This window comes from Pyxicephalus adspersus, chromosome 12 (assembly GCF_032062135.1).
Source record: "Pyxicephalus adspersus chromosome 12, UCB_Pads_2.0, whole genome shotgun sequence".
Lineage (NCBI taxonomy): Eukaryota > Metazoa > Chordata > Amphibia > Anura > Pyxicephalidae > Pyxicephalus > Pyxicephalus adspersus.
Genome location: NC_092869.1, coordinates 46280050 through 46306406, shown reverse-complemented (window position 1 = coordinate 46306406; position 26357 = coordinate 46280050). Strand labels below are relative to the sequence as shown.

At 45.2% G+C, this 26357-nt stretch overlaps 1 protein-coding gene across 1 annotated transcript in view; it reads left to right on the top strand.

Annotated features, from left to right (window-relative positions):
- The window catches only part of ITPK1 (inositol-tetrakisphosphate 1-kinase), a 56445-nt gene that overhangs the window by 14717 nt on the left and 15371 nt on the right, over positions 1-26357 (top strand). Inside the window, exons 3-5 of the mRNA XM_072428935.1 lie at positions 4505-4529; positions 14661-14786; positions 19497-19614. Coding sequence (XP_072285036.1) covers positions 4505-4529; positions 14661-14786; positions 19497-19614 — 269 coding nt within the window. The remainder of the gene's footprint in view (positions 1-4504; positions 4530-14660; positions 14787-19496; positions 19615-26357) is intronic.

Here is a 26357-nt window from a genome sequence, read left to right as displayed (position 1 = left end):
GCCGTCATGTATGGAAGTTGTCACCTGTATGCACGCCATTCATATAACTTCATGTGTGTCACCATTGCTTAGGTTGTCACCGATGCAGCACCTGGTTAAAGCAAATTAATGCTTTGAAGTGCCAGGGCTTTTTTTTGTATAGCATTAATTGAGGGGGTCATCGGCATTAGAAATTTAATATGTGTATAAAGCGTAATAAAACATTTGAAAAGTAAAAAAGCCAGCCCCCTGCTAGCGTGCTGCAGAGAAGGACCCTTGTGGGTAGAAGCAGTGGTCTCTCTGCAGAGGCTCTGTACAACCCCTACTAACACAGCCCTATAGCTCTGCCACTAGGGAAAGCTCATTCCTCCTACTGAGTCATAGCCACCATCAGAAATTTCTGGATCAGGTTCTTTTAATTGGGGCTCAATACAGAAATAGCCATTATGCCTCTCCAAGCAAAGCTGTAACTATAAATCCCCAGGGACATGTCAGACCTCTTCAGAGAGACCACTGTGTGTTTGTGCTAACATTATTACGTAGGTGATCCTAATATGCCCATGTTGTATGCAGATTTGCATGGGTCCACGTTCTGTCTGTTGCACGCTGCTCTGTGATCTAATAATAGTCATTGCTGTCAATCCTTTCTGGGGGCGGAGGACCATGGGGGTCCTTATCCCATGTTTATACACACAGATGTGAGTTTATGTGAACATGACAGGCCCACTTTAAAATCCTTTTTTCCCTGCCACTCGGAATGCCATGGTTGCACTGGAGGATCTTCACGCTAGCGAGAGATAACCATCGGCTCTTGAGAAGTGAATTATCCGTCCTCCAAGGGCCATGGGAGGTAATGTTTGATGCAGCGCAGAGACCTCTCGTGCCGCTTTTAGGCTGCGGGTTGATGGGAATTCTTTCCAAGTGCTGCAATTTTGTCTATCTGGATCCAGGCCAGGGATTTTTTTGGGCGCGGATCACTTGCGAGGAACAGCGATTCGGAATTTTATTTGGGACTCTGTTTACCCAGCCACGCCGGAGGTTTCACTTGACAGCTCGTTTGGGGTTTATAAGAGAGGGCGGAAGGCCAATTTATTATGTGTTCAGCGCTGAATTCGCCTTCAGACGTGACAACGCCAGAGGGAAAGTCATTTAGAAAAAATCGCCGCTATTTCTAGCCAAGTACCCCCCCAAGTGGATGTCTGCACCCCAATCCCAATCTTTAACTCCCAAATAAATAAAATCCTTGGCTCTAAAGTCAATGTAAACTTGTAATGCCATTATCCCTGCACCCTGCAACAATTGGCAATTTTTAAAAAATAAAATCTTTGTTTTTGCTGCATTTCAGTGCTGCATTTCCTGCGGCCTGGCTACATGCATTGCAGCAATGGCTGAATGGGATATCCAGGGTGGGTTTTCTGATTTTATTTCCTCATGGTGTTGGTGGATCTATAATTATTAACTCTCTATTAGCTACTCGGGGAAAAAATGAACCAAAGGGCCCCAGACCTAAAAACTGATCATCGCCAGCTTTTCTTATGTGGGTTGGGATGGCTCTGTGTCCCCAAAATGTCCCGGACTCTCTGCACACACAAAATGCTGAATTGAACGCTTCTTGTAAATTAATTGTTTAATTGTCCCATCCGGTGAACTCGTCTATGGAGCACTCTATCGGCCAGCAGCATTTCATGCTGAGGCCTTGTCTGGTTGTCATGGCGACTGACCTGCACCGCAAGGCCAACTCATAGCGCCCTCACACACACCACCCCCTTCCCCTGCCGCCTTCGCCATGCTGATTGTGCACTTGTGCTGCGCTTCCTGTTTTGCTTTGTAGACTTTCCTGCTTCCCTGATGGATTCGAATGTGACCGAATGTGTTCTCTATCTGATAGAGAACTACAGAGCAGACACGGGTAGCTACGGCTCTGTAGATTCAGGGGAACTACGACTCCCAGCATGCCTAAAATGAAGATGAATGACAAATATTTCCCTGGTAAACCATGGCTGTGAATGTTGTGGTTTATCCCGAATGCCCAGGGACATGGTGGGCACAGCTCTCTTTTAGCAGAATGAAGGTTCCATACTGTCCCTAAAAATGTTCCTAGTTCTGTTCGGTGCCACTGCCCCTGTCTCTTGGCCTGTGCCCGCTGACCCAGTCTCTTGCCCTGCTGCCTGTGCCCGCTGACCCAGTCTCCGGCCTGCAGTCTGTGCCCGCTGCCCCTGCAGTCTGTGCCTGCTGCCTGCTACCCCTGTCACTGGCCTGTGGTCTGTGCCCGCTGACCCAGTCTCTTGCCCTCGTTCCTGTGCTCGCTGACCCAGTTTCTAACCCTTTTGCCTTGCCCGCTCACCCTGTCTCTGGCCTGCAGTCTGTGCCCACTGACCCAGTCTCTTGCCCTGGTGCCTTTGCCCGCTGACCCAGTTTCTGGCCCTGCTGCCTGTTCCCGCTGACCCAGTCTCTTGCCCTGTTGCCGGTGCCTGTGCCGCTGATTATGTCACCAAATGGAGAACACTATTCCATTATTAATGCCCACATATATCACTCACCAATCTGTGTGCCCCCTGTACCTCCCTCTCCCATCCATCACCCTGGGGGGCCAGAACATGCACTGCAATTCTGATGTCAGATTCCAGTTTACACTTAAAGGAGAACTATGGGAGCCGCCATTTTTGTCCTGGTCTCAAACAATACAGGCCTTGGGTTTGTTCTGTCACCCTATCCTGGCTCCTAAGGTAGTACAGGTCTGATTTGGGACCAGCATTCCCTTTCTGACTTCTTCACGTTCCGACTTGCCAGTCTTGGTGCTCGTTCCTCATTAGTACCCCCTACGTAGTAAAGCCTGGATCAGATCACAGCCAGAGCCTTGGAGTGGCGGTGAATTTGTATATTTACCCAGAATTCTTCAACTCAAAGAGAAATGGACTTTCTTCTTCCCTCTTATCAGTGTTAAGTTTCTGACAGACGCACAACCGGCCCGCCGAGTAAATTTCTTTTTGGTTCTTATTACGCAATAGCTGAAAATCAAAATATTTGTTAAAACGGCTCAGAAATTATTATTAGGACGGAAGAAATAAACGTTTACGTTGGGAATATTTTCAAACAACTTTGATGTTCCTATCCAAAAAAAATATTGTGTCATGTTTTACTATTCAAGATTTTCCTAAGACCAATCCCACTGAGAATTACTGGGCTTAAGGGGAACCTTTCCACCCCACCAGCTCGTAGATATAACAACTCATTTATAACAGAGAGCTGATATTAATAAATTTAGACTTTGTCAGAAGTCAATGGCCAAGCCCTTGTGTCCATCTGGAACCTTTCCACCTGGATAAGGGTGGAAACTAAAGACATGTGTTTGTAACAAGAAGATCTGTAGAGACGTCTTCCATGTGCAGTCTGGTAATGACACCCTGGTTTTATCTTCTCCATGTGCAGAAGGTGAGTTGGTAGTGATGGGGTAATAATTGGTTTCTAGAAACATTTTCACATTTATGGTGGCCCCACTAGAAGCAATGTCTGCATTACATAGAAAAGCACCATAGAAAAATGAATGGCTTGTGATTTACTTCCCATGTGATGGCACTGGGGCTTGGTGATTGGCTACATGGGCACTCATGGTTGTTACATGGGGCAGGTGGAGTTCTCTACCAAGTGTAAGCTCCGGGTCACCACACACGGCCTTTACTCTTGACAGCCAAATGGAGCAGCAGTGGAGACAAAGAATTAGAAGTATGTTCAGCTGTTGGCACTTCTTAGAATGACATTGTAGACAATGGTGCTCCTTCAGCCTTGTGGTAACAGTTTGGTGAAGACTCTTTTCTGTTCCCCCATGACTGCCCCGGGGTACAAAGCCTCCTCCATAAAGACATGAGGTCACCAGTTTGGCGTGGAGGAAGTCAAGTCTCTTGCACCAAGCCCTGACCCCTACTGAACACATTTGAGATAAATTGGAATGATGAGCCAGGCCTTCTCATCCACCTTCAGCACCTGACCTCACCAATGGGGGCAAATTCCCACCATTATTGTAGAAAACCTTCCCATAAAGTCTGTATTAGCCACAACGGTTGTGAGGGGATATTGGGCAAATCCATGAGCATGCAGAATCCCATGGGCCAACAGAAACATAGCCTTATGGGCCCACAGAGCCTTACAAGCACACAGAGTCTTATGAGCCCCCAGGTACACAACCGCACAACATCTTGTGGGCCTGTGGAGCCTGATGGGCATGCAGAAAGGAAGCCTTATGGGCTCCCAGAGCCTTACAAGCACACTGAGTCTTATGGGCCCCCGGGTACTCAGCCTTAGGAGCCCACATAGCCTTGCAACTACATGTAGTCCTTTGAGCCCAAAAAGCCTTATGGGCACACAGAGTCTCTTTTGCAATAAAAAAAAACTTTCCCATTAGCAAGTTTCTTTTTTTCATATCTAAAATTCTACTTTCAATATTGTATTTGGCGCTTCCATAAATTGTTACTTCATGCACAATATTGCTTCACAATGATTAATTCTCCTGTTTTTCCTATTCTTTTAGGAAAAGAGGAATCGAAGTCGTCCTGGTAAGTTCTGTCATTTCTCATGTTTTTGTTTTATTTTTCTTCTAGTTAAATTGTTACATAATAAATGTTCAGTGACTACAGATCGCCTGTTTACTGATTCACATCTGACCCGAAGGCAACTTTGTGACTGCTGACACTTTGCTGTAATTACCGCGTGTGCACCCATGTCACCGGACTAGTCTGGCCTCAAAATATTGATTTAAAGGCCAACACCAGCCAAACCTGTTGTATCGGTATCAGTTTTGTTTCTGGTTGTGTTTCCCTGCGGATAACTTTCTGTTTTTGTCACCGATTGCATCTCCGCGGACAAATCTCTTGCTTTACTGCACTAATTGCATCTCACTAGATGTGTTTGTCTAGTTTTATTTCTATATCTGAAACTTGCTAAATGGTGAATAAAACACTTTGTAATTGATTTCCTTATGTTTATGTAGAACGGTGCATCTGTGTGCAATTGTTGGGTACTTTCAGTAAGTTGGTTTAATTTATCACTCTGAGAACAATTTTAGTTCTACATAAAAATAAAAAAAATCCCTATTTGACTTAAACCGTTCCACCATCTCTGATATAACATGGCCTCTTGTCTGTAAAGCGTGTTTGCTTCTGCTTACCCGTGTTGTTGGCTTATCCCTCCAAATCAGGAAGAATTGGTTTTTCTCAGGAAGTGTTATATGTGAATTTCCTTTCATAATTGTTTATCTTGCCCCTTCAGACGTATTTTTAACCTTTTGAGGCAGAAAAAAGCTCCGGCTTTGTTTATGGCCGATGAGCTGAGGACATCAGGGCTTGTGAAGCCGTTGGGTGGCAGCTGGGCCAGGAGGGAGAAAACTCTCCATTGGTGACCTCATGGGAATGTTTTCATGTTACTTGTTGCTGAATTTTGTTCTACAATAATTTTCTTTGAATTTGCAACAAAGCCATTAAAAATTTTGTAAGATTTGCCTAGAAGAGACAATTTACTAATATCAATTTTATTCACAAACACAAGATATAGTTATCGCTTTGACCCCAACCCATCCAACCTACCCCAGATGTGTACTGACCTGGACAAATGCAACCTCACCGATTCCAAATAAAATTTTGTCTTCTGACTGCAACAATGCAGCCGACAACCCCCTACCCAACCCCCCCCCCCCCCCCACTTACATCTATGGGGTTGTATCCTGATACAGGTCAGGGGGCAAAAGGATAATCCGTATTAGTCCTCCTCTAAAACGTCCTTACACCGGACATATTTCCAGGTTTATATTAGGAGTTAGAGCCTAATTCTGTCTGGATCACATCAGCCCCTGCCAGAACTTCCCACTGATCCAATCTAAGGACCAAAATTATAGAATTGATGACCAATGAAAAGAAATGCTTTTCCAATATTCACTCTAATCAATCTATTATTTATATTTTGGTGGAGTCAGTTTTCATACAGATCAATTATTGAACAAGTGGATAGCAAAATGAACATTTGTAGTCAAATGCAAACCATGGATTGTTTTACTACTACTATACAGTATTTATATAGCGCCGACATATTACGCAGCGCTGTGCATAGTCCATAATCATGTCACTAGCTGTGCCTCAGAGGAGCTCACAATCCAATGTCCCTACCATAGTCATATGTCTTTATTACAGTCTAAGGTCAGTTTGAGGGAAGCCAATTAACCTAACTGCATGTTTTTGGAATGAGGGAGAAAACCGGAGTACCCGGGGAAACCCATGCAAACACTGGAAGAACCTGCAAACTCCATGCAGATAATGCCCTGGCTAAAATTCAAACCTGGGACCCAGCTCTGCAATGGCCAGAGTGCTAACCACTGAGCTAAAATGCATTGTGATGAAATATAACATTGCATAGTGTAAATGTATCATAAGAGAAAAATATACAACAATAAAATCATACAATGCAGCTGATATCTCTTTGTATGGGATGTGTTCATGCTGGGATAGAGGACAATTCCATTCTGACATATTGATCGTGCTGCAGTTTAGGAGAGGTCAGCAATGTGCTGTCTGATGTCTGGATTGTACAGAACACATATTAGTGATCCATTATCTCCGGTTACATGAGCGCGTCCCTGGAGAGATGTGTGTAGCGTACAGCCAGACCAGAGCTTTATCCATCTTTCTCCATACTCCATGTCTGTGTATTTTATTATCATTCAGATCTCTGTGTGTTTGGCTTGGGGCCCAATTTATTATTTTTGCTAGTGAGGGGATCAAGGGAAGTTCTGACCTTTTAATTGGAGCCTATTTATAACCGTTCTGGGAAATAATCCTTTCTGACTTTTGTGTCAATCTACATCCATCATAAAAAACATTAAAAGGACTGACCGGTCGAGGGATTATGATGAGGATGTGGTTACAATGGCCGCTGACAAGGAAAGTAGGGAATGGGGCAGTAAAGAAAGATTGGTTCTTGAAGATAAGTTGGAAGCAGGAACAAATGGAAGTGTTCAGGTCTGAGTAAGGGTTAGATTGTGATGGCTGGACGATGGGATAGAGCTTGTCTAATATGGCGGGTCTTGGGTGTCGTTGGTATGCAGTGGTTGGTATTTGCCGAATGCAGTCCATGGAAGGGCAACCACTGAACAGGAAACAAGGTCATGGGCACCTAAAGCCCAAATGGTGCTTGTGGAAGGCTACCATCAAGTCCAAGCCTGCTGACTGGAAAGCAGTAAACTCTCCCTGCTATAAGCATTTATTGCACCCGCACCATGCAAAGCATAATGAGCTCAGAATGGGTGGCCCATGGCCCCCTACAACTATTTATATGATGCAATGTTTTTCCATCTGTAACTGTTGGGGTGGTGCAGGCCGGTACAATCACAACATTTTGAAGGGTAGAAAAGTTCTTCTACATTCCAAGTAAAAAAACTTAGTGATAAAATGGAACTATAGATAGGGGAGCTCTGCTGTGCAGGAATGCACCATCAAAAGAGGGTTGGAGGGCCCTTTCTGCCTAAGCCTGCTTCCAACACTTTTTTGTACTGAGTGAAAAAGCTTTTTCTCCCTGTTGAGTCAAGAAGAGAATTTCTTGTTTGCCGTTGCCAGGAAACGGCTGTTTTTCTGAAACATGGGAGATGGTTTATTTTCACATGAAATATTAATGGCAAGTGCCTACAATCCAGAGCATCGGGAAAACGTGAGACGCTTCCAATGCCGAGCCAGTATTAGCAGCGAGACGTCAGGAACTGATCACACTGAAGGACTTGGCATGTCTCGATTCCCAAAGCCAGGTTTATTTTCGTGCCAGATACACAAAGTGCCCGGGGCACGAAGGAGAAAAAACAGACTTCTATGTGGGGGGCAGAGCGTGAATTGATTTATAGGGCGCCCTTGTTATTTGGACCAGCCTGGGGTCTCATGCTTGTCCGAAGTTCATTGCCGTGACCTAAAATGGCAATACCCATGGACCCATGATCTGGTTCAGTCAAGGCTTGTGGTTCTTTATTTACTTATAGGTCAAGAAGACATGGCCAGAGGTTTTTAATCCTTTCTCCAAAGGTATGGAGGCCACTGTCTTGTTAGAGGAGCAGGGTTTTGCTTCCTCATGTGTCAGAGCTGCCCTCCTGGTGACTGGTAGGGTAACAATAAAAAACTGAAAGAGGAGTGGAGGTAGCACAGATCCATAAAACGCATAAAGGGGGAGCAGGGAAGCTCTTGCACAGCAAGTCCTCAGGTGCGTGGCTTCCACTCCAGCAAGGTAAACCATGAGCTGAACTGTAGAAACCTGACCAAATATCACTCCAAATCTCCCCAGATTACCATATACAGCAATGAGGCTATAGAATCAAAGCCAATATTTGCAAAATCTAAACAATCTGGGGTACTGCTTAGGCCCACCTACCAATATCTTCACCTTTTTGAGGTCAGTTCCACCTTTAACTTTCTAGCAACGGTCGTTTCTCGTCTTCTTAAGTCTGAAATAATGGTCAATGCTTTCATTGCTGTTGGCTAGAATTCAGGTAGAACACATAGGTCAGCCAGAGTCCAGGCATTTCAGAAGGTATGGAGAACAATTGTAGGCTGATAAAATAGAAGTCTCGCCCATCACTGTAAGACAGAAATATTACATGGGGACACAGACGACAATGAATAGCTGCACTTGCAAAATTTTTAGAGGCGATGCCCCTTTGTAAATGTTCAAAAAGGTTTATTTTATTCTTTTTACTGGAGTGAAAAGACCGTGACCATAACAACTGGGAACAGCCCCATGAAGGCCATGTGGTCATCATGAAGTAGGGTCCTCATTTCTACTTATAGCTGTAGCATGGAATGGGAGGGGGGTCTTTTGCTCATGGTACATGTATTACAAGTCTTACCGGTGGTTTTGTTGAAATCCGTTGCAATACTCTTGGGATAGTGAATAGTTGGTTGGTTTAAGGAATGGAAGCACTGGGGCATCTGTGTATAGCCCGGTGCTATATAGAGTTCCACATGACTGATAAGGCAAGTTCTCACCTGTTGGAACTAACATGGTGGAACTATGGTGATGGTTATGTGGCCTTCTCTCCAAATGATTGAGTTCAGGGGTTTCCTGTAAAGGGTTCTGGTTCTATTGTTTTGGAATGGAATGCCCAACAAGCCCATAGAGGTGCAATATCCTATCTTCAGCTTTTGGCTGTATGTTGGTTGTCCAAGGTGTTTTTTTTTTGTAAGGGTCACCTGCAGTTTCTTCATCTCGGTGAGCACATTTAACCTTTCCTTGGCCCAGCTAGCATTGCCAGGAACACAGAGTACGTACTTCTAGTTTTCCATGCCCAACGATGGCGCAAGCCGAAGACTGGCACGCTATGTTTATCTCCAGCCTCTCACATTTTTTCCCAGATGCTGTAACGGTCTCGCGTCGTCTGCACCTCTCGCAGGAAACCCTGGCGGCTGGTGATGGATATTTGGTTGTTAGGGACCTGTTTGGAACAGGTTCTTCCCTCGTCCTGTTTACTGTTCAGTGTCTGCCGGCCTTAATGTTGTTTGTCATGCAGCTCCCTGCGATTAACTTGATGGCTTGCAGGGTCTCTTTTTATTTTAATGTAATCCGTGACAGCTGGAAAAGAGAAACTCACGACAAACAAAAAGAAACAGGACTTTGCACCCCTTCCAGGAACAAGAGGTTCGTCCACCATTTATAAGAGAGCTCAACTGCCCCATGCCATTTATTGCCTTGTGGACCTCGGTGGTCAGATATGGGAAGGCTGAATTTTAGATCATTAGGGCTGTATAAGGAAAATGCTGACAACAAAATTGAGCGAAAATAAAGCCCTGTTGCTGCTTCATTGTCCATTTGGGATGGTGGGAATGGATAAATGGCCAAGCAATGAAAGTGTGGCTCACAGGAACAGCATTTTAAATTATTTTTATATATATATATATATATATATATATATATATATATATATATATATATATATATATATATACATTGCCTGTACCTTGTATTTATGTCTGTGGGTCCCCTCTAACCCATACAGTTGGATGGGGATCTTTGATCTTAATGGACTTTCCTAGCACGGAGCTGTTGATTTGGCCATCGGTTGCTGAACCCACCCAGGGCTTCTTATCTACTGCTCAATAAATGGCCAGGCTCGCCCAGGGAGGTGCTGGGGACCAGTGTTTGACATCACAGCCAAAGAACAAAGTTCAAACTTCAGTTCCCTGCTTTCGTCTTAGAATTAGTCACCAATTCAGCCGCCAGGAGACATTAACCCTTTATTATTATTAGTAATATTATTATTAAACAGGATTTATATAGCACCAACATATTACGCAGCGCTGTACATTATACCTAGGTTCCACCGTTGGCTTGCGATCGCATTCTGTTCTTACCAATGGTGGTCAGTTATAGCCATAGCTATAACCACCCAGAGGTTCTAACTTTCCCTCCATCTTCTAGAAGTTGTGTTCTTGCTCCTCTCGTCGTTGGAGAAATTTCCCATCACTTCCTGTCCCCCTGTGACCCCCCCCCCCCAATTCCAGGACAGGAAATCGGCATGGATTTCCTCTCTGTGGACCCAGAAACCAATCAAAACCTGACCAGGATCCCAAAACAGTCCCCGAAGTCTGTTGTTCGGCCCGTGGCAACGTTTCCTTTAATCACAGCGATGTTCGTGTTCTTGGCCTCCGCTCGGATTCCCTTTTCCTAATTCGCGGATATCCAGAATGTTTATGAGCAGCTGAGCCACATAAAAGGCGCTCTGAGTAAACCTCAGGCGGCAGCCAGGGCTGTTATTACATGAAGACGTTGAGCCGGGCGCACGGCCTCGGGAAAAGCCAAGAAATGTGGCATTGATGCAACCTTCCTGTGCTCCGCAAAGCCGCCACCAACTTCTTGCGGAAGACTTTAATCCGCAGTATTTTCTGCATCAAACACCAGAAGATTAAATCCACTGTCATATATCGGAGAGTCGGAGCTGCCAGCGCTCTATATTCTCGCCAAGGGCCAAACAACTCGGGCCCGGGGAGACTGGAGCCAAAACACTGAATAGGAAAGGGTTAAACCCCGTCAGGTTCTTACTCCCCTCTGTGTCCTGTTGGGAGGAATTGGCTGTCTCCAATTGGAAGGAAATCTAAACCTGCAGTAAATGTACAAAGCTGCCCTGTCTGTATGAGCAGACCTGACTTTTCTCTGCTGCACGTCGCTTTCACTTACAGGTCTTGCCCCTCCCCTATCCTGTGATTGGACAATAAAAGGACTGATGAGCTCATCTCACACTGCCCTCTACTCTGCATGTGCTGCTTCTTTGGCTTCTAGCCTGAGGTTTGCTCAATACCATCACATTTAGGAACTTGGACTGCTCGCATTTAAAAAAGAAATATATTTAATAATGATATTTAAAATTTAGTGTTGATATTGAAAATAAGTACTTCCTATGGAGGAGTCAAACTGATGATGGATTCCATAGTTGGCCCTCAGATTTTCACCATCATGGCATCTATCATCATAGGGGTGTTGCAGCCCCTCCCCTGCTTCCATTCTTCCCAATCATAGGGTGCATTGCTGGACCCGCCCTCCGGAGACAGGGGAACCGGTATTGTGGTCACATGACAGTATCCTAATGCTTTGCTTGCTGCAAAGTGCTTGGTGATGTGAGCATTGCTTTGCCCACCAAGTGCTTGATGCCAGTAATCACCATCATCATAGAGGTGTTATGAGGCCTAGCACTGCACCCCCTACTTCCAGCCTTCCCAAACATGGGCTGCACTGCTAGACCCCGCCCGCTAGAGAGAGGAATCGGTATTGAGGTCACATGACCGTATCGTATTATCTTTGTTTGCAGCAATGGACAATTCAGCTCTTCGTGGTTTGATCTTTGTTATGCTCGCCATCTGCTAACAATCACCATCATCGAGGTGCAAAGTGTGCCACTGCATAAGGGTCCCGGACCCCCCCACTGGGGCTCCCCAAGTAAGTCTGGCACAGGGCCCACTGTTGGCTCCATCCGCCACTGGTCATCCTCATTGATGTCATTGTTCATGAGAAATTCTTTTTTTTTTACTTTTCTCATTATTATTATTATCACATATTTATATCGGGCCCTGGCTGCCCCCGCAGCACCGAGGGACAATTTGTGGGGGAGTCGGTGAACTTAAGGACTCGGAGTGCCCAGGGGACACCCGCATGGGAGACCATGAGATCGTATTTGTTTTTAGCCTCCCCGATAATATCTACAAGACAGCCTGGGGACTGATGATATTGAGTAATCCCGCACAATACTGCAATAGAGGGAAGTGCGCAATACATGGGGACACTTCCTGAAATATCAGAATAACCCTTTCACCATCCACCGCCCACACCTTGTGCCATCAGCTGTAACCTAGAACAATGTAACAATTATGGACCAATCAGACGCCTTCTATTATTATCCATAGAATAATAATAGTCGGATTCATGCTGCATGGAGGTGGTAGGGGCAGGAAGTGGCAAGGGGGGGGTGGTATTTAGGGTCCTCCAGCCTCCGCTTTTATTGATTTGGGTAACGCTCTCCAGTCGTGGTCACAATATCAGGTGATTTTTAGATAAGGCATTGGATTTCCTGCAGCCTCTTTGCATGCATTGCATTGCAAGTTTCCTGAGGGTGACACCTGCAAGCTACGCCTGTCTAATGTGTGTGAAATAACCAGTGGTAGTCATGATGGAGTGGGGGGGTCATGTGACAACGGAGCATTGTGAAAGAGGGGTGTCAAGCAACGCCTGGACACCATTGGTGAGGGAAGGAAGGAAGGAAAAGAAGTGATCTATGTTGAGGGGGGGGGGGGCAATATTTACATTTTTGGACAAAACCACTTGGTCAAGTCGAATCTTGTTTCTCGAAAGGTCCAATTAATTGGGCACGGTGACCCCTGTGAATCCTCACTCCTCTGGATGCCAAAGTGAAAGTCAAAAGAGCGCCAACCCAACACAAATCCAAAGTACGTCTCCATGCCACTGCTTTTCAGGAACCAGACCCCCCATCAGGTTTTCCTCCCATGCCCTGCAGGTCCCATTGGCTGTCCCAGTCAATTCTTATTTACAATTGAAGTTTCTGATTTGCATTCGTTTGGCGGTCGACGCGTTTCCCTTGGAAAATGCAGCCATTGGCAGGAGCCCAGTTTAGCAATCCGTGGTGACTTCAATGGCCAACCAATCATTGTTTTTGTTTCCAATTGGCTCCTTGCGGTTGGTTGGTAATCTGACGTCAAACAAATGGTGACCGGATCCAATTTTGCTTTGCAAATTTAGAAACAATTAAAAAATCTCCAAAATACGTTGAGTATAAAGGCAATGGCCGCTGCATTGGGGGGTATTTTTTGCCCCCCAGCCCCCATTCTTTGCTCTGATTTGGTTCCCCTTTAAATAGCAGATCCTGGATTAGCGACAATTTATCCAGATCTCCAGCATCCTGCTAACCTGCTTTTCCTCATCTGACACCGAACAGAAAAACAGCCAGCGGAAGGCCAGACCCCCCCAGCTTGCATAATATGGAGCCGGGAGCTGCTTCTGTGACTCAGCGCTGACCTGCGTCTTATCCCTGCACAGGAAGGACTTAGTGCGCACAGTGGCCAAATTCCACATCCAAAACATATTTCCACGGAGTGTCACCGCTTAACCCTTTCCAATTTTGCAAGTTCCCAATTCTGCACAATATAGAATATAATTCATATTACAATCTGCCCGGGAGCACTATGAAAATCTTGCTGATTCTGTGTATAGTAAATGACATCTGTGGAGCTTGACTTTAGCACACATGCAGGGTTTTCTGGATTAGTAGATTTTCCATACTGGGGCCCTGCTCCATGGGGCTAATAAATGTGTATGGAAGCCATGAAATGTTTTTTTTTCTCAGGGTCCCTCCAGGGACTAGTCATGTGACTAGTGCCTTGGCTTTGGTCTCATGGCGCAAGGGGTTGCAAACAGGACAAGATGTTATATGATTCTGTTACGCACACTCCGGAGCTGGCAGTCATAGCAGTCTCTTCCTCTACTTGGAGCTTGAACAGAATGATTTTAATAAATTATATTATTGTACAGCGCTGCGTAACATGTTGGCACTATATGAATTCTTTTTATTATTAATAATAAAAATAACAATAATAAAATTCTGGTATGGCCCCTGCGGTGACTGGTTCTCTTTATGTCCTGGGTTGGCATTGATCAGCCTGGGTACGGTGGGCACAGAGCACTCGTTGCCCGCAGCCAGCTTTGGGGGGCAGCAGAGAGCCCCATGAGCCCTGTGCGCCATCACTGCCACACTGCCGAGCTGGGAAATGCCTTTGTTTGTCTTTGTGTGGGTGGGTTGGGGCTCCCCGGGGATTTCTTCCATTTTTAGGATGCAACGCGGTATATGTGAGCTGCATGACCGTGAGAACCAATCCCGAGACTTCCAGGGGGTTCCTATAGACAGAAATGTAACTCCGACCCCAAATGTCAGAATAGCTTTAGGAAAAGGAAATTCCTTTTACTTCCTGTGTGGTCACCAATACAGGAAGTGAGTTAAAATCCCCCAACAGGGATGACATAAAAAATCTTAGGACCGGTAAACTGCAGAACGTTTTGGGGTTCGGATACAATTTATATAGAAATTTTACTGTGACTTCTTTCTGTATTCTGACTGATGGAATGGCATTCGTCATTGTATGACAGGTTCTCTTTATTGTTTTCAGCTGAATCTGGCCAAACCCATCGAGGACCAGGGCCCGCTGGACGTCATCATCCACAAACTGACCGACGTCATCCTGGAGGCCGACCAGAATGACAGCGAAGCCGTGCAACTGGTGCAGAGGTTCCAGGTGAGAACAGCAAGGGGGTAACAACAGGAAGCTTCTAAAACCGGGCCGTGTCCCCGAAATTCTCACTGCTGCAGGGGGTCAGAGGGTAGAAGAGTCAGGGCAGTCTGCTGCAAAGGAGCTTACACTCTACTACCCCCATCACCGTCTAATTAGGCAGCTGGGTGACTGCTGATGTTTTGTAAAGTAAGGCCAAAAAAAAGGGGGTAAAGACCCTAAGGCGGCCCATGAACCCCATCACATTGTGACCAAATACTAAAATGTGTTTTTTAAATGCAGTTTTTATGAAAAGTGATCCTGCCATAAAAGTCTTTGTTCAGGAACTTCCTGTTTTAGGGTGACAACGCTTTTGTCTGTTTCTCCCTTTTGTGTTCATGTGTTGTCACCCGGATGTGATTGAGGTCCCCTTGCTGTGAAGGGTACAGACTGGCCCCTTTACACTTACACATGCATTGTGGGCGGTGAAAGTGCTTATCATTTATACAAGAGTCAGCGGCATTTAAACAGTTGCCCCGTGGGGGCGGAGCCTCGCCAAGCTGCCCCAATCATCTAAGCAAAGCCCTCAAACGTATTTATAGTCCTTGGCCGGGTGTCCCTTCCCCCGTCGGGTCTTTCCGCGCCCAGAGTGGATTTTATTTTCTGCAGAACTCGGCAATGGCGACATATTGAGTGCTGCTGATTGGAGGAGCCACCGGGGAGATCACATAAAGAACAACTGAACTTTATTTTTTTTTTTTTTGCAGTTTTTTTTGAGTTATCTAGAAAAAGACAAAAAAAAATCCAAATATCTAAAAAATGTAAAATGCTAACGAAAGTCAAGAGACCAAGATTCTTGCAGAGAATGGTCAGAGCCTATGTCAGTTCTTATTGCCTTTATTCGGGAGATTCGCCCATCAGATTCGCCCCCCCCCCATCATGCTTATTGGACAATGAAGGAGCAGGAGCAGACTATTTGGATTATCTTTCTGGTCTCCCTTCCTCTTATGTCCTCAGCATTGTGCAATGCCCTGATTGGCTAAGAGTGCTCCTCCCCCTCTCCTGCGCTGTATAGTGGTGACATCAAGCTGACGGATGTAGATACTTCTACCAGCTGTATAACTACATTTAATGGTTTGCATTGAACACATAAATGGGGGTTGTCACATATTGCAGGAGTTCCGCTTTCATCATTCATCTCCGCACTCACTTTTTGTGTTTTATCTCAGCACTTGCTGATACAAACCAGACAAAGCTCTGTTAGCGTTACCATTGGGTCCGGTGCAGCTGCGGACTGAGAAGGAAATCTGAGTGTGAATTCAATAAATATCCAATCCAGCTGTCAGTTTAATGTTTACAGGCGCTCCTGGGGTGACACTTTTTGTACCTGTTTGCTGTCCCATATTTTCTGTGATGATAGTTTATATGCAGTACAGATGTTTAGATGGATTTCATCATTTCAGTGGTTGTCCTGATATAGGAAGGTGGCAGCCAGCCATATAAAGCTGAGGGTCTAACCCTTCCAGATTCCCCCCAAACCAACAACCAAGCATTGTATTGTAAACAGCCATAGCGTACTTTACACAAGAGGATTGTGAACTGACAGGTAAGTACATTTTATTGCAGAAGAGACATTGCCTGTTCCTCCGACTCTACCCTTCCCCATTCCTTGCTCTTCCCCGTTCTTCAACTTTCCAAGTTTCTTACCCTCTCCTGTTCCCTCACTCTCTCCCTTCGCCGGTTCCTTCACCCTTTTCCCTTCACCGGTTCCTCACCCTTTTCCCTTCGCCGGTTCCTCACCCTTTTCCCTTCGCCGGTTCCTTCACCCTTTTCCCTTCGCCGGTTCCTTCACCCTTTTCCCTTCGCCGGTTCCTTCACCCTTTTCCCTTCGCCCTTCGCCCGTTCCTTCACCCTTTTCCCTTCGCCCGTTCCTTTACCCTTTTCCCTTCGCCCGTTCCTTTACCCTTTTCCCTTCGCCCGTTCCTTTACCCTTTTCCCGTCTCCGGTTCCTCACCCTTTTTCCGTTCCTCTCCCTTCTCCTGTTCCCTCTCCGGCTCCGCACTCTTTTCCCTTTCACCGTTCCTTAAATTTCCAAGTTCCTCTCCTTTTCCGGTTCTTCACCCTTTTCCCGTTCCTTAAGTTTCCAAATTCCTCACCCTTTCCCCTATCCAGTTCCCTCACCCTCTCCCTTCCCTGGTTCTTCATCCTTTCCTCTTCTCCAGTTCCTCTTCTCCAGTTCTGGACCTATTTCCCTTCCTCAAATTTTTAAGTTCCTCTCCCTTCCCCTATTCCCTCACCCTCCCTGGCTCTGCACTCTTTTCCTTTTTTCTGTTCGTCAAATTTCCAAGTTCCTCTGCTTTTCCAGTTTTTCACCCTTTTCCCTTCTCCCGTTCCTCACCCTTTTCCCATTCCTCAAGTTTCCAAGTTCCTCACTCTCTCCCTTCCTTGGTTCCCTCACCCTTTCACCTTCCCCGGTTCCCTCACCCTTTCACCTTCCCCGGTTCCCTCACCCTTTCACCTTCCCCGGTTCACTCACCCTTTACCCTTTCCCCGGTTCACTCACCCTTTACCCTTTCCCCGGTTCCCTCTCTCTTCCCCAGTTCCTCACCCTTCCCACGTCCTTTAGCCTCACCACCCACTAGCTAATTATTGTTGAAAATGATCATACAAAAGACGTCATTCAGTAATAATCAGTGGAATTGGTGACAATCTATAACGATGAATGAGGATTCCCGTAATGAACAATTGTCTTGGCAGATCCCCCATTTGTCTGATTAGCTGATATTAGGTGTGTGTATAGTCAGTGAATGATTGTTCACTGACATGCAGTACTGGAGGTGAAAGTGAGGTTGAAATATTCATCTATCACACAAACTCTTCCATTTCTACATCACTGTCCAATCTCCTTCAGATCACATCTGCGGTCTGTACAATCATTGTCCGTGATCTGCAACCAATCATATCTTCCCGTTTGTACGCTGCCATGTTATTCAGACATTGATGTTGAACATTTACTTATCTCTGATCGTTCATTTGAAACAACTTTTGTCTGACGCATCTACGTAGCTTCACCCCCCACCCCGGAGGAGGAAGTGTATATTTCCAGAGCCATAGAACAAATATTGATCCTATCGGGAGGGAAATTTATGGGTCCGATTATATCTTGGCCACAGGAAAGACAAATCTCATCTTTTACTTATTGCATATAAAATATTTCTATATTCCTCGTGCTGTGCAGCGCTGGGGGTCTTGGGTTCAATCATCATCTGGATGGAATGACGCACAGTTGGCGCCGGCCATGTGGGTTGAGGATGACCCTTCCTGCACATTCACATGGTTCAGCATTGGGTATTCCCACTGATCAGCTCCTGACCGGAGAGATCTGTTGGTGTTTTGGAATGCAGATAAACTTTTAGTGTTGTAATGTATATAAAACAGAACGAAGAGGAGTTCATGTTTAGACCCAAACACAATCCGCACTGTTATGTTTAACCCTTGCAGGGGTGCTAGAGATACAGCGGGGGTGGAATGTCCTTACCCCTAGGGTAATCTCCCTGCTCTGCCCCTGACCTATAATCTGCTCTACGGATTTATATTATACCCATCACCTGCTGTCATCTCACCGGCTTGCCTGACCCTTTCCTGGCCGCAGGTGAAAGCTGTTGTCATGTCATCCAAGAATTAAAGAAATGTCGTCTTTTATGTACAATAAATGTCAATGATCAATAGAAAATCAACTGATGCAGATCCTTATGGAGAGATGCACTGAGGTTGATTGGCCATCAGATACTCGTATGATTGGTGGAAAATTTCTGACCCAGAATCATCCCGGTTCTTTGAAAATTATTCATACAAAAAGGCTTGGCGGGGCAGGGAGACCCGATTCACCTGACTCGCCAAAAATGTAAAATAGGAACGCTCTGGGTTTAATTATTATCCAGTGGTGAACCTAGGGGGTGTGGCCTGCACTGGGTTCCTCATGGGCGGCAGGCACAGCAGCTCCAATTGGCAGCCAGCGCTTGATCTGAGGGAGGGCGATGATCTCCTGTGACACATGTGCAGTCATTATTCTGGCCTGGTCAGACGGCTGATAATCCTGACCTGAGGATGGCGGCACCCATGAAGAAAGGTGGGCAGGTGAGGTTATATTTTCCCCCATTACCTTTCTGCATGGGACGTCCCTAAAAGCTGCTGCTTACTGGACTTTAGGGGTGGAGTAATTTTGGTATTGTGAGGGGGTATTAAAAAAATTGTCCCCCAGTGGCAGTCAGTCTGGGTACGGCACGGATTATATCTATTTTATATCTTCTATAGAATCAGTGACATAATATTGTTAGCGAAGGGTTTCTGAAAACCCCAAAATGATTGCGTTTCCTCCGGGGTGAGAAGGTTAAAGGCTGCCTTGGTCCGTCCCTCCAGATGGGTACAGATTGCGGGGAAGGGGGGGTAACAAGCCAATTATAGAATCCGTAGGGTAGAAACTCAGCACTGTTGCTATGGTTGCAAAGCACAGAAATTTGACATTTATGACAGTTATAAAATGCAAGCTTTAAAAGAGATGAAGAAAAAAAACCCCCCCCCCCCCCCCATCTGATCTTTGATACTTAAGATTCCAGAACCTGAAAGAAAGCTCTGGGTTTTATTGCAATACAGGTGAACGCTTACTATAAGGGGTCATGCAGATATCCAGGGGGCAGATTACCGTTGTCTTAATTTGTGTCTGTCTGTTTCTTTCAGGATTATATCGATGCCCACCCTGAAACCATCATCCTGGACCCTTTACCCGCTATCCGCACCCTGCTGGACCGCTCAAAGTCATACGAGCTCATCCGCAGGATTGAGTCTTACATGCAAGGTAAGATCAAGCTGCCTCGCTATTGGCTGAAGTGCTTTGTATTTTATAATGCCGGCTAATCCTGCCAATTACAATGTATACCGATCACTTCCTGTTTTAAGGTGGCAACATAGAAGTGTTGTCACCTATTGCCCCCATTGCAGCCTATATCTATAGCACAGTGCCGCATTTTTCCCCCGGTGCTTCAGCATTCACACAGTAGGACGAGGCTGGTCCATCCCATAGGGTGCCATCACAGATAAACCTGCAGAATGACAGTACCACAAAAAGCAAAGGGGTGACAGGGTCTCTTTAATTCTTGTAAATGTCAGCACTTTATTCTAAACATCCCCATCCCCTGCACATTGTCTGTATATGGCCCAAAGCCGCCGCCGGTTTTGTATATTTTTCTATCCCTGGAATGAATGATTCCTGTGCCATGGAAATGGAATTCATGGGGTAGGTTGTCACCTATATGTAGTTCTTTATCATGGTGTCACACATCGGCATGGCTGTGATACAAGTGAACGGCTCCATTGTTTGCAGGCCGAGGAGTCAGCGCACAGAACCTGTTCTGCTCGTCTCTCCCATGAGGCTTTGTTACTCACAGCAGCCGACAGAAAGGCCAGTGTATTGTACGGATATAAAGGGCGGCTTTGTGGAGGATGAATAAACACCAGGAGAGCAGAATAGGTGAAACATTCACTGCATTCATGAAAGGTTTAAAGCTGACGCTACAAAAATGTTGTAAATCCAGATACATATCAAGTGCCTAATGTATATGACCCCCCTTCCCCCACCACCTCCAAATGATGGGTTCAGGTGTCTCCAGGGGAGGGTCCAGGTAATACTACACCATGGAAAGACATTGTAGACCATTGTGGTCTTCCAGCCTTGTGGGTTGGGTGAGGACCCTTTTCTGTTCCCCTATGACTGTGCCCCCGGGTACAAAGCCAGCTCCATAATGATATCTGGCCACCAGTTTAGTGTGGAGGAACTCGGATGTCCTGCACGGAGCTCTGACCTCACCCCTACTGAACAACTTTAGGATGAATTGTAATAGTGAGCCAGATCTTCTCATCCATCAGTACCTGACCTCACCAATGGGGGCAAATCCCCACGGACACAACCCAAAATCTTTTGAGAAGCCTTTCCTTAGAAGTCAGGGTTTTACAACTATAGAAATGGGGCAACTTCAAATCAAAAGCCATGGTTTCAATAGCATATCCAACAAACCTATGGAGGGGAAATTTGGGGGTGGACATAGGGAGGTGCAACATGTGCTGCTGCATGTGGGACTCGTACCCTCCTCAACCCCATGTGGGCACTAAGTCTGTTCAGCACAGGAGCCAACTGTGGCCAGGTGTCCATGCACTTCTGGCCATTTTGAACAATATGTATAGTTCTTGCAATGCTGATCACCCCCATTCAGTCTAGTGCAGGTCCCAAGGGCTCGTCCAACCAGATCCACAATATCCAAAGAGCCAATCTGCAGGGATATAAAAACTGAATTGGTTTATTCAAAATGCTGCTTTACAAACATGGCACCGACTGGGAATACACAAACCATTCATTTCCATCATGTCCCTGCCACTGACGCGTTTCGTATCTCCCAGGGGCTTAATATATAATATAAGGTATTCTTGCATACAGTTGGCACAGGACCCAAATCTGTAAACTCCACTAAAGGAGGGAGAGGTGACGCACCGAGCCAATTGGAGTTTTTCTTCTGCTTTCAGAAGGGTCAACCAGTGTCCAGTCACAGAATACCAGCGGGTTGATGGCCAAACTTTTTTAATCACATCAAAGCATGGTCACCAACAAAAAAGAACGAGCACTGACCTCAGTACGAGTTCGCCACGCTGGCTGTGCTGTCTGACAGCTGCGCCTTGATGGTAGAAGTAGCCGAAGAAAATTCCAAATCCTTTGGCGAGCCATGAACTCTGCATAAGATGACTGATTCTGGGTATTAATGGCTCGCCTGGAGTTCGGCCTCAATAAAAACAAAGAGATTTCATCTGTCAAATAATTTCAATGGCTGTTGATAATAACGTAAGCCCCCCCGACCCCAGAATAGACACTCTGTCTTTAACCCTTTGGTAGAGAGAATGTTTTGGTGATGGTTCAGTTAAATGGTTGAAAAAGTTGTAAACTTCAAAATTTCTAAACCTGAAACCCCGTTAAAGTGAATAGAAATTTGAATCGGAGCCAAAATTGTCATCAAGCAAAATGGTTTGAGACGCCTCTGGCAACTCAGCTGGATGAGGCGGGGCAAAAAAGCAGAATGAACCACAATTACCCTCAGGGGTAATAAATCAGAATGCAGGGACCTGCTGACAGTCAAACTCTAAGAGTTCAAGGAACAGCAGAAATAATACAAAAAGTGCCTCAAAAACAATCTCTTTCTTTCTGAAACTTTTTGGGAATCCAAACCACCAAAACTAACACTAAAATTCTAATTTGGGGCTGGTCCTCCAAATCTGGAAATCTCCACCCCACATTATGCAATACAAGGTTCTGCTACAAATCAATACTTATAAAATATAAAAAAAACTTGAAAATGAAAAATGTGTTTCTTATATGCCTATATAGCCTAAAGCTAATTTTAAAGGTGCAGTAAGCTGTAGCAGTTATAGCTGCACACCCAACCACTCCCATTTAATCTTAAGGGAGAAGCTGGAAACAATTTTATGCATTTGCATGTCAGTGGTTTGCGGCGCGGTTCTAGTATTGGGACACGTTGCAGTTTCTGGCTGCCCTTGAGTGCCCGGCCCCTTCTATTGACTTGAATTGGAATGCGTTCCAACTTCATTGAGCTTTGGTTGAACACTGTTGTGTTGCGGTTGTTGCTAGAGGACCGGAGATGATCCATAATCCCTTGTGGTGCAATGAACCATAGTTCAACCACAAAGCATTCATCAAACACTGCTAACTCTAAGAACTGCCCACAGGTGTATATAGGGGCTCCTGGGTGCAGCTAACCATGCAATTGTAGACTGCACGTCAGCAGATGGTTAGAAACAGCTCTGTTGGCCACTCCTGTGTGCTCACGTTCATTTGGGATTTACAATGGTTGCAGTGTTGCAAGTGCCTGCTAAAAGCATTTTGGCTTGAATTCATTGCAGTGAATCTTGCAATTTCTGTTCCCCTGCTGTTTTTACAAACCACTGGGAAACGTTTTTCAAAGTAGTCCCATTTCAAGTCTATGGCAGTGTGGGGTTGCAGACAGCCCTGAGACTTCAGCAATGCAGCACCGCCGCAGGCAAATGTACAAAAAAAAAAAAGGGTTTTTCAATCGCTCTCTTCAGTGATAATCAGGAATTTGGCTGCTGCAGACTGGTTAACACTAGCTGTGAGGAACGACCGCTCTGAGCTCGGCCCAATGATTTATGACATATTTAGTAAATAAGTAAAAATATGTTTCCATTGAAGTTTTCCCTTTATGACATTTTTATGTTCCAATCTTACGATGCGCCCGGATATTATCCAATCACAGATCTCTGGCAATGTCTGTGATGAGATTTGAGGTTATACAACAAGCACATGTTTTTTTTTAGCACCTTTTTGTTACAATCCCTTTGTTGTCCCCTTTGGGCATTTGTTTGCAGTAAACACAAAGCTTTTGTAACTCTTTGTCATGTAGCAGTAACTTTGCTTTGTTTAGACATCAGATTTCAGGTGAGAACTCGGCCTCCCTCTCTCCATTTTCACAATTCACGGATGAGCGGTCAGTTTGGCCGCATGCCGGGCTGCGTTGTGTCAACAGAATCTCAGCCCTGACTCGTGCTGACCAAACCCAGGCAGTTATTGTGGTTTATGAAGCGGCTCCATCCAAAACCGCTCAGCAGCCGGCCAGGAGATGGCCAAATGTTCACACGTGGAGCAGACCGGTTCCATCTGCCATTGCCAAGTCATTAGGTGGGAAATTGGAGGTTCAGATTGTTTATATCCCTAGTTTTAAATAGGGAATTAATGTTGAACTAGTTTTCCTTTTTCAAAAAATCTCTAATCAGGCCGGTCATTATTGCAGAAAGAGACAGGTGATGCTCCTTCTGCAATAATGTCTCTTACCTGGCTGATATCTCTGGGCAATCTCAGCATCCCTTGTGTGTGCGCAGGAGTTACATCATCCTGGCCCAGCCAATCAAGATAGGCGATGATCTCTGGTAAGAAGAGGAGGAAGATGGCGGCACCCTGCGATGGAATGTGGACAGGTGAGTCCTAACATTTTTCCATTTTAAGGAATTTTCCAGACCAGGAATAAAAAGAGAAAATTTCCTTTTAGACCATTGTCTCTGGGCCACTTACTTCCTGTTCTGGTGACAACATGTGGCTTTTGATTTTTTTCAGGTTCACACTGACCATGAGGTTGTGGTGTGGTTACCGCTCCCTACCGCTGCAAGTAGCTTCTCCCCACAGCAACCCCATAGAAAATTAATAGGGTACCAGTACCGCTCACTGCTACCACTTGTCAAATATGCAGACGCTGCTTCTTCTAAACATGGCAAATATGGCTCTGCATGTGTCCATGTTAAATCCTGCTTTCATCTAGATCATCCCAGTAAGCTATCCATAGACACTCGCTTTCCTAGCGTAACAACAGCTACCCATTTCAGCTGCAGCGTTGTCACCATTTCTTATAAATGCCTACGTTTAATTTTAGGAAATAGTACCAAACCACATGCACATCCTGCTGTTGTCACCACAGTAAATATATGATGTGTAACTCCTGCAGGGGTGCGCAGTGTATGGGTAAGCATGTGCAAGTGTATGGGTAAGCATGTGCAAGTGTATGGGTAAGCATGTGCACCAATACGCAAAATATGAGAGGCTTTAAAATGTGAATATGGAAGATTGTGGACAACAATTGGGCCGATTTCCCAAAGGGATTTTAAAATGTTCACTAACCAAGTAAAATATCAAATTGCTAGTAAATGTGGTGATAATTAAGAACACCCAATCAGCTGCATGGAAATTTAAAGAATCAGGATCAGAATTCATCAGACCTTCATCTCATTCACTAAGTTTATAAATCTACTTTGCAGTTGATGTTACTCCTCCTATTACACTGTGTCCATTGTGTCCCCATTTTTCAGGATACATTGTGTACAATAAGTGATATATTCCTAGGCTGCACCAAGCACAATCCTAACCCAGTGACCTCCAAAGAGGACAAACACAAATCTAAAGAGAAATTGTCATTAAAAAACTCCATGTTCTGTGTATTGATCGGGATTTTTGTTCAGCAGGAAGTTTGGATGAGTTTTGGCACACGTGTGCCCTCGCCTCCAATTTGCATACATCCTGTATGTGTAACAAATGATTCCTCATTGTATCTGGAACTTCCCAAACTGGTATAGAAAGAAAATAATTGTATAGAAATTATCAATCTGATGAATAATTTGAACACAAGACTGCAGCAATCTGATCCTGGAAATAATCCAGAGTTGGCCCTATGTGTGTGGGGCGCTCATGTTAGATCCGGTGTAACCCATATGGGAAGCTTTATGCTCCATTGTGCACAATTACATTTTCTTGTTTTTATATCTTGGCAGACTGTACATAGTTTCGGTCATGGATCCAAATCCATGTTTCTGCAGAAAAAGGAGAGATACCCCAGCATGGCACAGGAAGTGATAATTCTGGTGCCACATACATGGTACAATAGCCTTGCCCATTAGATTGGCTGATCATTCGCAGAGGTTGTCTAACCACCCGTAGTGAAGCCCTGAATGTTCCCGCATTCTCTCCATGGATCCACCCATATTTGTATATGGAGCAATTGTCCTCAGCTCAGAACATCAAATAAGTGAGCTCATCTATTGACCTTTCCTTTCTGTGTCTTGGCACTCGGCACTGTCTGCCCATTCAAAGCACGGCATGTCTTCTACAATAGGTAATATACCCGGCAAACAGCAAATGTTTCCTTCCGCCATCCCGCCATGCTTTACAAAGAGCACCTGTCACCCAGCAATGGTGATTCTCTAGGTACACTTATATTCACATGGCAGACATCTCATTCTATGGCATAGAGCAGTCCCCTCTTTTATCAGCCTCCACTCACCTGGGAAATCTTCCACATTTTTGGGAATCTTCCACATCTGTAGGAATTTGTACTCTGAAAGCCTGTGTGATGGGGTGACAACACTGGAGCAGAATTGGGAGACGGAGCAGAAAGTTGTCACTCTATTATATTGGGAAGTGCTTCAGCTATGATTTTCATGGCAGGTTTATTTTAATGAAAGCTGCAGATTAATTTTTAATGGCAGTAACTTTTAGAGTCCATTTAGGAAGGTGTCAAGCATACCCCTGCAAAGGGGTGCTAGACCCTTCTCTTCGAACAAGGACCCCAAAGCTGTTCTGCACAAGGGCCCTTTGTTGGTGTAATGATGGTGGATTCCGTGTGCAAGCCAATTACCTGCTGTGCACCTGTCCTTTTATTGCATTATTAATGATCTATCACACCGCTCAATATCCTGGAAAAATGCGGAACGCTGACTCCATGTTATTGGCTGAAAGGATTATCAGGGTGAGATCTGATAATCCAGTAATAGCTGCCCTGATACTCTGTATGGAGTCTGTTGGTGATAACATCCTGGTTTTATGGTGTTTGTTCTGATTATTAGCAGCAATTATGTAGACAGGGAGTAATGTTACACAAGACTTTGTACCAGGAAAACCTCCCTGCAGTGTGGAAATCAGAGGAAATGCTGGGAAAATGAGAAAAAGAGAGTTATAGAGGAAGGAGCAGAGTCCTCCAGCAG